We start from the raw sequence: 14,990 nt of genomic DNA, 5'->3' as shown, positions 1-14,990 counted from the left end.
TTAAAATTCAAATGCATCGGGTCATTGTCCATCGAGCCAGGTAAGACATGTCGGCATATACGGGCCTGTCGATTCCTTGAAGACAGTAGTCGTTTGATCGTCGCAAAAATCATCGAGAGACTGGTTTCTCGTCGCCGAGGAACGCATCTAGAGTACGTGTGCACATGCAACTGCGTACCCAAGAGAAAACTTGATACAAAAAGGTTGCGATGAACTACGGTGGAAAGAGAAAATACGTCTACGATCGATTTTCTATCGATTAATTTAAAACGATGTAAGGTTTCTTATCGGATGAAAATAAATAACCGTAAATAATTTTTATCATGTAACATGTATATCTGTAATATTAAATATATTTAAAACAATTTGAAGCACGTGTTAATTTATAAAGATAAATACATTTTTTTCAGTTGGTGTTTTTATTTACATATGTATATCGAGATTTCAATCGAACACAAAGTTCGATATTTGACATTTGGCAGCACTGTATCCAAACAAACGTTTGCGAGGGAGAATAGTAACAAAACGTGTCCGGTGTGAATTAACAATGTATGTTTAGTTGTTAAAATAATGAGTCTAAATAGTGAAAAGTGCAAGCTTAATGATAATTTACCTTTAATTTCAACTATGAAAACATAGGAAAAATCTCGATACTTCGAGATAGAGTGAATAAAGGGCATGTTCTTCGCACGATTTGGATGGAAGAAAAATAGAGATTGCAAATGGAAGGGACTTTTTATCTATACGATATCTTTCAACAGGTAAGTACAAATGAAGTATCCTTATACTTGTCGTGGCAAGTTTTTTCCGATGTACGTGGCACATAATCATACGGTGATGCGATGCAAGTAAGAAAATACTGTCAGTTGAATACCTATATACAATGAAATTCTGATGATTGAAACTTCTGTACGTAGACATTTTCGAAACTTTGGTCATCACGTATTGACAGTCATAGAAGTATTATTAATTAAGTATTTGTTACAAATAATTCCCATGTAACATATTTGAATCTCAATCTTGTTATGACATAACCTTTATTGACATTATTGGTTCAACTTATTGAATTTCTTAATCGTTGTACGTATATCTAATCCATTATAACTTTCATATGATCGATACGTAGATTGTGAAGTTCGATTATGAAGGAAAGCAACATGGCGATTCACTTTAAGCGAATGTTTCATTCTAATCGAAGTACCTATATGATTTTATATGGAAACGAAATATTATCGTTTGATTTGTACATTTTATCCTTCTAAAATCTTTTACAAATGTTTTCATCGCGAATTTCTTTCCCTGTAAGCTCTTTTGCTTCTTTTAAATCGTTATACCAGATCCTCCTGACTCACTGGTTCCCAGATGAGATCCGGGACCCATAATGCGTGTTCTTTTGGCAGTTTTTTCTTGCATGAAAGAAACAAGAAGGAATATGTTTATTATCAAAGATATAAGACGGTAGTAGAGAGCGTATGTACACGAAAAACACGTTTACGTTCTTTGTCTGTGTGTAAAATATCTTTCGTTAATTTTTCTGTGTTGGCTTTATATGAATGGTAATAATGATATATTTTTTCAACTTAAGAAAAAGATAGATTTTATAATTTACTTACCATGTGACTATCGTAATAAAAAATAATATTCACGCACGTATTTACCTAGATGTTTCGAGAATCATACATATTAATATAAAGAAATATTTCATTGCTTTCCCCCTTTTTTTCATAATTTTTATACTACATCTCTTGGAATAAATAATTTTTTAAAAACAAATGGAATAAACAAATATATTTTTTGTGTAGAGTGTAACAAGTTAAATAGAAGTTCAGTAATCGGAAACATTAATTTGATTCAGAAAGGAAAAGGAAAATTTTATAAGAAAATTTCCGTTTCTTTCTTTTTATGTTCATTTATTATAAATAACAAGATGTATATTCGGTGCGCACGTGTTGTTTAACCTGTATATTTATAGATATACTCAAGCTCCGTCTAAGTTTATTTCGCTTACTGTACTATACCTTGTTTTACTTTGAGTTGTTGTCAGTAATATATTTTTCCGCTACAATCTATTTGATGATACGGCGCGAGGAATTTTTTGGAAATTTGCTTCGGAGGCAAAAGCTCCACGTAGCACCTCAAAGAAAAACATCGCTATCCTCTCGCGAGATTGTAGTGGCGTTTTGATACCGATTTTTTGTGAACGGCCGTGTGCAAATGAATTTTTCTTTAAGCCCTTCGTAACCAACAACCATGTCAGTTTTGCACCCCCTTCGAGCTTTATAGACATTCAATCACCGTTAGCATTTTCAATTAAAGTGCAGATACGATAGAATCCTCAGGATATCGATAAGTTGTTGTTTTTCCCTTTCTTTCTTTTTCATTGAATCATAACGAATATAATATAATTCGTAAATTAATTCGTACTAATGATATGCGTACTCGTGAACATTATCAATGAAAGATTAAAGATTAAGATTAGATCTTGTTGAACGGTTGTACAATGCGTAATGGTATCACACTTTTCCACGATATGTTCAATCAAATATAATTAATAGGGAAACGTTGTGAGACTTGAACGTTGTGGATCTAATCCGTTCTTGAATGTTTCTATAATGCAGCTCCAAGAGCGACGTGGAAACGAAGGGATTAATAGTAATGTGTCGGTGGTCCTTCGAAGCTACGGTTACTCTTATAGCGCTCGCGGTTTAGCAATGATTAATGCGTGCATACCTTTATTTTCTCAATCCTCTCGAAGAATCGAGCCTGAAAGATCTAATACTAAGCTGTCGACTACAGATCTGTCTTCAATTCGCCGGCCTAAATAACGCGCCATAGGTATACATCTATAATATATTCGCTCTTTTTTTATAAACTCTCTTTTACATGAAACGATTAAACCTTTCGTCCCTCGATACGTCCTTTGTCTCGACTTTCGTCGTGTTTTCGCGCATCTTCTTCTTTTACGACTTTCCGATTAAAATACCGTCGTTCTTTTTTTCTTCGTTAATCGAGAAACGATACTGTATATCTCAGCGACGTGCACAGTACACGCCATTGATGGTCGTAAATGCCGTACTACGAAAATTTTGCCAGGGTTTTGGAATTTCAAAGAAATCTCGTAACTTTTATATATATCCTTTTTTATCGTGTTCCACAATTTTCGTAGAATCCTCTTTACACAGAGATAATTTCTACACAACTTATTAACTAATTAAAGAAAAAAATTGAAACTGATTAAAGGACTGGATATGAATTTCACTCGATTGAAATATAAGATATGTAAGAAATTTCGAGCGTCCGCTTCAGATAGCCGAATTCAGCGGAATTTCCAGTGGCGATTATTACCATGAATGTAGCGTATTGCACGCTTTCGTTTTGAAAGGACGCGCGAAAATTGGGAAAATCCGGGACGTACGGGAATCGTAATATATAAAACTAAAGGCGTTGAAACTTTCGAAAGCTACGTACGACATCATGTAGCAGGCACGTCTTATCATATCACGCTAAAGGCTTTAAGAAGCCTGGTAGAACCGTATTGAGGTATCGAACCAGATACTTCTTTTTTATTTAATTTTTTGCGATCTTTATTTCTTTTTTGAACGATTATCTACGTATCCTCGTTCCTATGTATATCACGCGGACGCATGCTTTCATACGCATACGTTCGTTTCCTCTTTTTCTCGGTTTCACATACACACGCTCACATACATACATACATCCTCGCTTCTAATTATTTCTAAACGCTTGAAACTAAGGAAAGGGTGCGAACGGTGCGCGAGCGCAAACAAATGAACGAACGTTTCTTCCGTTGTCGGGCAAGGAAACGTTATTTATTTCATAGGATTTAGCCGTTCGAGGATGTTTAACGCGCGAATATCCTCGGGCAGACTCCCTGTTTTAACACGAAGCACATATCACACGTGCAGGCCTACGAGAATTTTTTTTTATCGAGAGAACACGTACGGTCGTTCGTCACGACCGATTGCTTTAGGCTTTATTTTGTTGCATTCCTCCACTTGAAAAGTGTCCGTGGTTAACGAACAAACGACATCATCGAAGATGTCGACACGTCTAATCTGTCGATACCTACCTTTGTTACCTTGTTTTTCTTTAATTCTCTGCACATCGTGTCAGCGACACGTTCGATTTTGCTCGTAATCGTGTAACGTGTCTTATTGATCGATCGTCGATTTATCGCGAGTAATAAAGCCAGCTCGTCAAATTCGATAAGGATGCATAAGCGACGACGAGGCTCGACGATTTACTCGTGATTCACGGAAAGCTTTTAGTAGGCGCGGCTGGACGGGTTCAAATTTATAAAAAGACATCACGCTTTTTGTTGTCTGTCGATTCGTTTGAATAAACGCGAATATCTGCTCGAATTGTGCGCAATGCTCTTTCCACGAACTTGACTCCCTTGATTCTGCACCTACCAGTCGTTTCTTGCATCTCCTTATGAACACGGAAAGCAATAGTGCGCGCTTCTCTACGATGCAGTGCTACCACACATGTTCGTCTTTAGTGCAATTCGATTTTTTTTGCACATCGTTTTGGATAATTATTACTTTTACACTTTTAGAATTATCGATCAAACCGTTCGATCATCGCTACCCTTCGTAATCGATCCATCGTTAAACCATAATTAACGGTCCTTATGTAACCAAGACTAAATTCTTTTTGTCACGCGCATTATACACTGAATACCTTGTTCTTGTTCTGTTCAGAACATCGTTACTCTGCTCTGTTATCTTTTCTGTTTCTTTTTTTCATTTTGTTCCTTTGTAAAAGTCGCAGTTAAGTAAAACCATGATTTCGTTGTTTCTGACGTTGTACGAGAACCGTATCTGCGAATAGATGAATACGATGGTTGTTGGCTTTCGATGCGTCAGATGTAATTTGTAATCGCATATTCCTAATCTCAAATTCATCTTATTAAAACGACCGTCGGTAATACGCGATATAATATTCGCTGAAATTTTAAAAAAATACGTTGTTCCGCTGAACAAACATTGCATAGGATTACAACAGTAAAAATTGTCACGTTGTGTGTTGGCAAAAATTGTCTTCAGCTTTTTAAAAGTGAACTCGCGTGTTAATTCCGAATTATATTGAACGTTTAAAAGTGCCGTGGACGATAACCGGCGTAAACGGTGTATTATTGATTCAAACGATAAAATCCTCGTTGCATTTGAAATAAAATCTATCCGACTAACCTAATCTATCGTAAATAGAAAAAAAGACAAGTGAAACGTGCATTATGGTTGCTACAAAATATCTTGTACCATTGGAAATGTTCATTCCGCTTGTGACTATCTTAGTCTCGTTATAAATAAAAGGGAAGTAGAGTAAACTTAAAACGAATACATCAAAGTAAAAATATGCTTAGAACTAAAAATCGAATAATCGATGTTAGCTTGATAAACGAAAATTAGAAGTTAGAACCACGTTTATCGTTGCTCCGACGAAGCCTCGAAAAAAAATCGATGTCCGATTCGATCTGCGTCGTTCTGTTTTTCTTTTTCGTTTTCTTCATTTTCTTTTTCTTTCGAGTTCATTGCATGCTTAGTCATTCGAAAAAAATAACCAATGGTAAATTGTGGAATTTCTCGAGAAAAATTTAACAAACGACTGCCTCCGATATAGGATTCTCGGTGATGTGTATAGTGGCGGTGGGCCAATCGATCTTCTTACTGCAAACATGATTGAGTCCTTCGAGGGAAGCCAGTCTGTAGTCAGCCATTTTCAACGGTGATAGTGGTGCCACTGTAAAGAAAAATAAACGAAAATTCCAGGTCAGAGTAATTGGAGTGCTGAATCACATTCTTCATCCTCGTATCGAGGTTTCTAATACGAAAGTATCCACATGTATGTTCCGTTCGTTCAAAAACAAATAAACTCATCGTATCGTAAATAGAGATAAAAGTCGAAACGTAAAATCGTTAAAAAGGAATTAAACATTTAGCTTGATCGAACGAAGAGATTGAAAAAATAAAGAGGACAGAATAAATAGAAAGGCACACATGCAAAACGAGAAACAAGAAGGGTAGAATCACGTGTGTGTCAGAGTGAAATTGTTTTATGTGCAAGGCATGTGATTCGGCATAATTTGTTGTACGCTATTCTACTGCCCAGTATGTGCGGAGTCTTTCTTTCATTGCACATTTTTATAAATACTATCTGTTAATGTCCCACCATGAGTATATGCTGCTATAAGAAAACAGATTAAATAATTTAAAATTTGAAAACAGCCTAGGTATACTTCCGTTCAAAAGATCGACTTCTACGAGGAAGCGATAGTAAGGTGTCTCTAGAAAGATATTTGATTTATCGTTGATTGATAAAGGCTACTTCATACCAACTACCGATAAGAACAAACAATGATAGAACTCAGTCGATAAAACTTCACCATGATCTTGTGATCCTAGTAAATGAATCCTCATTGCAGTGAAGATTTTTAAGAAATTCGTTAAATAAAAAATTTGTCGAATAAATATATGAAAATGCAATGCAATCTTGAACTAATCCTCTCGCTGTAACTCTTCATATACGTTTCAAAGCAATTGTAAAAGTGTTTTTGTCGATATTCTATAGTTTTATCGTGCAAAAAGCTCAATCGACATTTTATTTCATTCAAAAACAAACAGCGAGAGGGATGACGATTCTAAGATGTATCTACAAAATGTATCAAAATTCATGAAATGCACGAGAGTTTAGTAAGTCCGAAGACATAAACCCACGACATCTGCAGCCCAAAAAAAGTTAGCATTGTTTAACAGAATGAACAGTAGTTAGTTGCCTTTTGATAATCCTTCATAGACAGAGAAGACAGAAATAGAGAGAATATACCCGAGGTTGTCCATGATATTGTTAGTACATCATCGTCGGTTAATACCTCCCGATAAAAGTTTGAATTCCGACTTACTTAACACATAGACGTGGCCTAACTGACCAACTGCGCGCTTGACTCCTTGCGGCCTTCAATTCCTAATTACAATTACCTTCGGGTGTTGTCGGCGTCATGGGCTTCCGCGGGGATCTCACCACTAAAAGGCATAAAAAAAACAAATTCTCTTTAAAACATTCAAAAAACGGAACAGATCATAAGGTAGCGTAGCCATAGCGAATATTATCATAATTTTTTTTTATTCTCATTGAAAAAAATCATTCTTAGGTGCGATGCATCGCTAGGCCGATTGTCGTGTACTGATACATTTAAATAATAAAAATTAAGCACCGATTTGATCGCGACTAGCGTCCATGTTCATCTTCTTTCGTGCAGTCAGAGAAATTGTTATTCGAATGAAATGGACGCGAGTCGCAAAGAAACGCTTTGGCTATTTACATTGCAAAGTAAGTGTCAAATTCGCTTCTTCTTAAAAAAGAAATTATCAAATAAATCGTTTGATCGGAAATTCTAATGCTACTTCATAACAGTTTACGAGCCATTCGAACAGTAAAAGCGTAAATTCTTGCCGATATTTATTAAAGTACTTTCAGAACAATATACGTTGTATATTTTCTGTCTAAACTACTTGAACGATAGCGTGATCCTTAGCACTGGCAGAAATTGAGAAGCAAAACAAAATAGCCAAAAAGCTGACACTACTTTACTGACTACTTCAGTTGAGCACTAGGTATTAGTATATACGTACCACTCGATCGATCCGAGACGCGTGGGAAATAAAGGCGCAAGTCGGTGAACATGTATTTTTTTCTTATTTGCCTTCGATAATCATTTCTTTTTTTTTTTTTTTTCTTAAGCTCTCAAATAAATGACAAATGGTGGTGAGACTAAAGTGATGAATTCAACGTAATCCTTTTTCAAACCTCTTTTTATTTATCAAGTCGAGCCAGTGGCTTTCCAACGAAGGAAAGTACATGATCGAAGACGTTGTTAAATCTCGATGTAGCAAGGATGCTGGTGAGATCGTTAGACAGAGAGAGAGAGAGAAAGAGAGAGAGATAGAGAGAGAGAGATCAAAATGGTTTATTCGATGCGATGGTTTAAATAAAAAGCAATTTGAGAATTATTTTTTGAAGAGATTTAAAACGTTTCACGTAATCGATCCTTAATGCATCAAGGATTAACAACATCTTGGCATCGCGCCATTCGTACAACATGAAAACTCTATTCGTATAACAGAGACGATCGTAACAACAACAATTAATTAACGATAATCATCACGATAGGAACAATTAATTAATTTAATTAGAACAACTCGGGCGTACTTGGCTAATATTCGCAGATACCTACCATGTAAAATAAATAATAAATTCATAGTCTTTGTTTTAAGCGAATCGATAATGTAAAAAGGAGTTGGATAATAATTAGAAGGAATAGGCGAGGCGTAGTATCATCGGCGAAGTACTGTATTCACGCGATAAATACACCTTATTTCTTTCTGTTCTGTTGCATATTAACTGGGCGATAGTAGTGGTAAAAGCGTTGTGTTATGTGATAAGTGCCATCGTGTTTCTGTGATCAAGAAGCCAAAAAGAATAATAAACTTCAATTACTCGCGTAATTAGCGTTAATCGTTTAAAGGGGTGATAACACATTTTGTATTCGCTTATTATGCGTTTTCAATGAAGCGATAAAAATATTTACGATATTGGCGAACGTCAAGTTACTTCGAATATGATTGCACGATAGATAACGTCTACGTCAGAAAGAGAAAAGTCTGCGACAAAATCGTTTCTATTTAAAGGTGGGGGAACAGAAACAACGTTGCTCGCTACAGCTAAATGCAGCTTAAACCGACTTCCGCACCAGTCTAGCGAGTTCCAAGGCAAAGTGGTCGAGGATGACTTCATTTACAAGCGTTACTTCGTTATTGGATCGCATACTACCGGAGTCGGGAACGTCGCGATGAGAAATTATCCGTTCGGTCAGCTTATCATAAAACGTTTCTTTCGTTTTTGTATATAACTCGTTAGTTGTGTTGGCTTTTATTCGGGTATACGTGTATATAGGCCAAAAATACCGATACTCGTCAAATTGTAGCAATCGATTGAACGAACTTAAGCCTACGAATATTCACGATTTACGACACTTGCGTTCTCATTTCCGCGTATCGTTACGCAAGAGAGCACGCGAACGTCTTCATGAAATCATTAACGCTAATCCATTGTTTGGAATGTTAAACAACCAATAATGTTGTCTCTTATTTACGTGTCGTAAAGGTTGTAAAGAACGAGCATTAACTCGAATTTTACTACCAGTTTTATTTTAACATATCAATCAATGGGAACTAGTATTAGTTTTATCAGGCGGTCGCATGCTCTTTTGCAAAATAGCATGGCGCGAGCGAAATTCGTTTATACCGATGAAGATCGATGAGAATAACCATTTGACAATTTGATAATTAAGGTCTAAAGCGTGGTTCGTCAGGGCGCTCACTTACCATATCCTTCGCCCTGCAGAAACAGTCGGAAAGCCTCGCTTACTTTGCCCGGTTGCTCCTCCAGTACCATTCCGCAATCAGAAATCTGTCAATTGGACAAATTAAATTAGTTGGTATTATCTAGTTAACGATATAGCTAATCTCTTTCACTGTTACATCTAACGTTGCGACAGTATTCACAGTAGCAAAGGAACAATGATAATCCATGTAAAAGGATATTAATGTTCTTTGTAAAAATATTTTCCATTTGAATTTCCATTAACAGTAGTAGGTATGCGAAATAGCATAATAGTAAAAAAAAGATATTATATTTGTGACATTTGAATTATTTTGCTAAAAATAATTCGCAATTAAAAGTTCATTGAGAAAACGTTATCAGGCGAATTTTAAATCAAGTTCACGAAATTCCTGATGAAAGCTCTCTCCGCGGAATTAAACTCCAAATGTGTACAGTCTCTTAGCACAGAGGGTGATTAATATTGCAAGTGTCTCTTACCTTCATCCAAGAGCTGTTCATCGGATCTAATCGTCCATTTAACGTGACGGTGTCGTCGACGTGTGGGCTCAAAGCACCGGTGATATTCATCACAGGTACACCGAGCGTCAGACCTTCCTTCTTACGCGTCGGGTCTAATTCCCTCGTGATGTTCAGATCTGTACGACGAACGTAGCTGTCGATTAATAGCGCTAGATTCGTTGGATTTACACGACGCTCAAAATAGTTCTTGTACACTTGGACGAGGTCGTGGTTTCTTTCCTCCGTACCCTGAAACAAATTTTATACGTGATACTTCCTGAATCTCTGACAATTTTTTTCTTCGTTGTGTCGAATGTTTACACCATAAACACGATCTACTTCCATTATTTTTTTTTTTTCACGATACCTACATATATGTGGTAACTCCGTTAAGGAGCTACGTGTTGCATAATAAGAGCGACGGAATTGTCGTTGAACACTGATCCAATTTCCTACGTTGCTTGGAAACACTCGATAGAATAAGCCTTCGGCATACTCGATTCCGTCAATAATTTATCGATCTACGTTTCCGTGTGAACGTTGCTTAAACTAACTTGCCTTGATGAAACTTTGTGGGTCATCCAGGCTATCGCCTATTCTCTTATATACGCGTATCGTGCTATTTCGTGCTAGAAATTTATTGCTAAGACCTTCTCGTTTAATTGATCTGTTCGTCGATATTAGAAAAAAAGGTCTATAATGAATAATATTGGAAAACATGTAATTATACATTCTCAACACAATATTAAATTCAACATCAATTTCGTTAGAGTCTATTATCTAATATTTTATTAGATTTACTAGAAATTTACTATTATTACTACTACTAGTAGTAGTAGTAAATAGTAATACTATTTATTATTATTATTTACTATTTATTAGAAAATGAACAGTACCGTCGAGGGATTTGAAAAGTAATAGTCTGCCTCTCTCGTTGAAAGAATGTGTAATTTCTATAGTTAGTGTGTTTAGATATGCGAATGTATGTTCTCACCCTGCCAAAGTGATGCCACATCAGATAGTCCAATACACCCTGGGTCATGCCCTGTGACCTCAAATGACGAACGTTCAGCTTCTGGTAGCCCCATTCGATCCAACCTGCCTGCGTCGACACGCAGTTTATCAAGCACAGAGCATTAACCTTCTCCGGATGAGCAAGTGCGAATCTCGCTAGTATGTTGGCCCCGGCGCCGACTCCAAAACCGATTACGGATTTCAGGCCAAAATAGCCCAGTACGAAGAGCAACTGTTCAGCCAGTTCATCCATGGACGGATAGACGTAACTGTAATACGGAAATAAGATTTAGCGTCTTATTTTTCTTTTATGTTTCGATATAACAAATTTTTCTTTGTAACAATTTCTCTGTTGGATGCGCAGTAAGAAATATTAGGTTTGGATTTGATACAAGAAGGACATTTTATGGGAGTTGTGTTATGTGTCAATGTTTGACACATGCGGTAAGGAAAAGGAATTGGAATTGATGGTACGTGCAAAGCAATTGTCCACTTGACCTTAGGTGGTTATCGTGTGCCAATATTTATCATTGCATGCTACGTGTGAAACGGGATTTACGTTTTCCGTAATACGGTACACGTAGGCAATAAACGTGGGATGTTATTAGTTTCATATCAACAATATAAATTGTTGTATTGATTACATCTACGCTGTAATTAATGCTGATGTATTTATATTTGCAAATTTTTTCATACAAGTACACACTAGTAGGAATATGTAAAATACCTCTAAAAATATGATTAGTTGCCATTATGAAATTATTATTGTAAATAGCCTAAGGAATTTGCAAAATAATATACGAGATGGACTTTATGGACGAGATTACATGGACTTTAAGATGCCAATTTTAAATCATGATCTTGATTCCTCTGACTAAATTACAAAAATCCAATACAATCTCTCGAGTATCACCAAGTCGATCGATCGGAAACAAAATATTCGACTAGATATACTCGTCATCAAGTTTTACGGATTTGGCACGCGAGTGGGAATAGTTCGTATTTGCTGGTTGCATGAAAATCTGCATTGCAGTCTAAATTATTCTGTAACACTCTGTTTAGCTACGTATACGTCCGCCGAGGTGAACCTCGATTGTTTGAGGTCAGGTTAATCGGACGTCGTAGGTAGATAGTGTCAATCTTCCAATTCCACAGTGTAAACGATTCTCAGCGATTGTGTCACGCGGTTTGCAGAATTTTCTTCTTCTTACCGTCAATCGTAACATCGAAACGTATATGATAGCTCACGAAAGTATTTCTACATTTATCATAGAAAACTTTCGTGTATCATGTGCGTTATATAAAACATTTTGAAATTGTTCGGAATTTTGAGTAGCCGTCCGTTTACGGCTCGGACAGGCCCTATACCTTCTTTAGGAATTTCCGAATTATATGTCTTCCCCGAGCTGTAAACCTAATGACTCTGAGATCAGGCAAAAAACCTCAGTCGGGAAGGCACGAGACCCAGCGGCTGGTGGGGAAAATCAGCAACATACTAGGACAGTTCATCATCAGACATCGTACTGTATGGGTGAAATACTTCACTCCCAACAAGATCCTACCATCTCCGTGTTCATAACATCACGCTTTACTTTTATACAATAAATGCAAATACAGTGCTAGATTAGTCTAACATTCGATCTATTAAACCTCCTCCACCTTGAGCGTTAAGTCATTCGAGGTACGCGGTATCGACCGATCGGTTTGACCCGACCGGTTCTTGTTTAGTCGATAATTCGCAACAGAAATTTTACTAACACTGTGATGAAATTACGACGATTATACATATTGATCAAGTTTGAAACCAATCTACAACCAATCTTTTATCATATATCGAAACATTGCTATCAAAACTCTATATAATATCTAATATATTTTATTGTTTCAAATAAAAGCGATCTTATCGCGTAACTTCGTTCTCGTTAAACGACAAGAGCTAGTTCAACGATTGATGACAGAGATCTTCGAATGAATTCCTGATCTAACATTTCCTGATTTTATGAGAAGTTGAATAACGAAACGGCGAACTGCGCAACAGCCGGATAAGATCGAATCCATAGAAATGCAAACGGCGATAGAGGGAAAAGCGTAAGAAAGAATTTGCCGCGCAGGCATGAGGCAAAGGAGAGAGAATCGCTCTTAAGACATGGAGGAATTACCCGCGGTACATGTTAAAGTAGGAACATAGTCGGGGCTTCGACTAATTAGGATGTTAATTAGGTCATTGATTTGCACTAATTGAATTCACTGTCGTCAACTGACGCGCGCGTATCATTCTCTTCAACGATATTTAAATATTCATACGTATAATACGTGCACATATGGTAAACATTGGGAAATCAGCTGTCTCTATTTTTGCTTTTTCGTTTTGTTTCGTCACTGTCAGCCGTGCTGCGCGTTAATTAGCAAACTCGTTACTGCACGTCAAGGGAATCGGTGTTCGAACCTGGTTGATAATTGGAAGTGGTCGCTTATCGACTTTAGGTGTGGCTGCTAGCAATTACTCGTTTGTTGGATCGTGTTCGAAATGGAAAAAGAAATTGGTCCTTTGTATAAATTTTTCATCGACTATTTAGTACGAAAACCTAAAGATTTGCAGCGATTCCAACATTAAAAATTGTATTTATTAAAAAAAAAAAGATATAAGTTTCACGTTCAAAAGAGTAAAAGTTTGTCAGTGTGAATATTTAGCCGTAATTTTATAACGCGTTTCGAGAAACAAATAAACTTTCTGTAGAAAATGTACTTACTCCTCAGGCAGCGTGGGTGCACCTTCTTCTTGACCCGGTGCATTCACATGATAAACACAGAAGTTTTCGAGTAAAACTCTCATGTCGATGTAATTAAAGAACGCCTGGAAGCTCGATATATCTGAAAATAACGATCCACGTTTTCCTTTAATATCTTCTGCAATCAAAAATCTTATCCATCCGTATCAAATTCACTTAAAATCATCTATCTTTCTTCTCTCGAGCGACGTAGACAAATTTTCGGTCAGATTTTTCACTTTATTTTCCAACAACAACGAAGGACATTTTGAAGAATTTTGACTAATATTACCACATTCCCATATACAGTGCATAGTAATTAGAATACAGCTATTGCTTTTCAAATACAAAGTCAAAAATCTATTTGGGAATATTCCGTAATTTTTCTTTATATTAATCTCTGCTATTTCCAAACGAAGTCTCATTAATACTATTATGGGTAAGATTTTACACTGCTATATCTTTTTTATCTTAGAAATCAGTAAAATCAAACAAAGTGGTTAGAAATGATATTAGGATGGTATTAGAGCAAAATTCACATGGGGTGAAATTTGATCCATGATAGCCTCTAGAAATAATTAGAAGCATTGATTACTCACAGTTAAGGCCTAAGTCGTGATAAGTAAGAATGGCAGGTTTCGCTCGGTTCCCTTGCACAGCCACCAGCAAACTCCCTTTGTCGGTTTCAACCCTTTCCTCTCGCACAGAACTGTCGTCTCTCGATAGGCATCTTAGCGGAGGAAATTGAAGTTGAATATTTTTCAGTTCAATGTCGTCCATACTATCTGAAGGCATCGTGCTGTGCATGAAAAGAAGTCTCTTAATCCCTTGACTATTTTGCCACAACTAAATCAATCGAGACATTCTTGGCACACGTGCAAACAAAGCACCAAATATTCAAAGTTTGTTGAGTCAGACGAAATTTATACTTCGTTGGTGTTTCTTGAGTTAAGTAGGTGTCTTTATCATTGGTAAAATACTGAAACGTGCTTAGTACTCTGTTATCATTCACTTATAAAAGTATCATTCTTATTTGTGATGTACGTTGCGTCATTCTAATTATCTAAATGTAGTTGCTAGACTCTCGGCAATAATTGAAAATGCAATCGTTGGCTTTCTGCTTTTAAGTATCGTAATAGAAATATCTAAAAACATAAATTCTCTTCTACTAGCTTTTTCTTTATGAAAGAAGAAAGAAGATATCTCTATCTTCATGCAGCTCTTGGGGAAAAATAGTCGTATTTTAATAACAGCGAGTGTGTTAAGCATTAAATTAAATGCGCGAAC

General features: G+C 36.5%; 1 protein-coding gene across 6 annotated transcripts in view; it reads right to left on the bottom strand.

Annotated features, from left to right (window-relative positions):
* Positions 1-1,889: 1,889 nt before the first annotated feature.
* MESK2 (misexpression suppressor of KSR 2) overlaps positions 1,890-14,990 on the bottom strand; it is a 33,918-nt gene continuing 20,817 nt past the window's right edge. For 4 of the 6 annotated variants that reach the window (XM_033336274.2, XM_076627888.1, XM_076627889.1 and 1 more), the window contains 6 exons: positions 14,303-14,502; positions 13,686-13,806; positions 10,916-11,204; positions 9,901-10,170; positions 9,405-9,489; positions 1,890-5,763 (listed from right to left, as the gene is read on the bottom strand). In XM_033336274.2, coding sequence (XP_033192165.1) covers positions 5,618-5,763; positions 9,405-9,489; positions 9,901-10,170; positions 10,916-11,204; positions 13,686-13,806; positions 14,303-14,502 — 1,111 coding nt within the window. In that variant the 3' untranslated portion in view covers positions 1,890-5,617. Of the gene's footprint in view, positions 5,764-6,922; positions 7,044-9,404; positions 9,490-9,900; positions 10,171-10,915; positions 11,205-13,685; positions 13,807-14,302; positions 14,503-14,990 lie in introns of all 6 variants that reach the window. The other 2 variants (XM_033336273.2, XR_004464338.2) reach the window with 2 other exon arrangements.

The sequence above is a fragment of the Bombus vancouverensis genome, chromosome 2 (genome assembly GCF_051014615.1).
Source record: "Bombus vancouverensis nearcticus chromosome 2, iyBomVanc1_principal, whole genome shotgun sequence".
NCBI lineage: Eukaryota > Metazoa > Arthropoda > Insecta > Hymenoptera > Apidae > Bombus > Bombus vancouverensis.
Note: the sequence above shows the minus strand (reverse complement) of the source record. Positions and strands in the feature narration are given on the sequence as shown.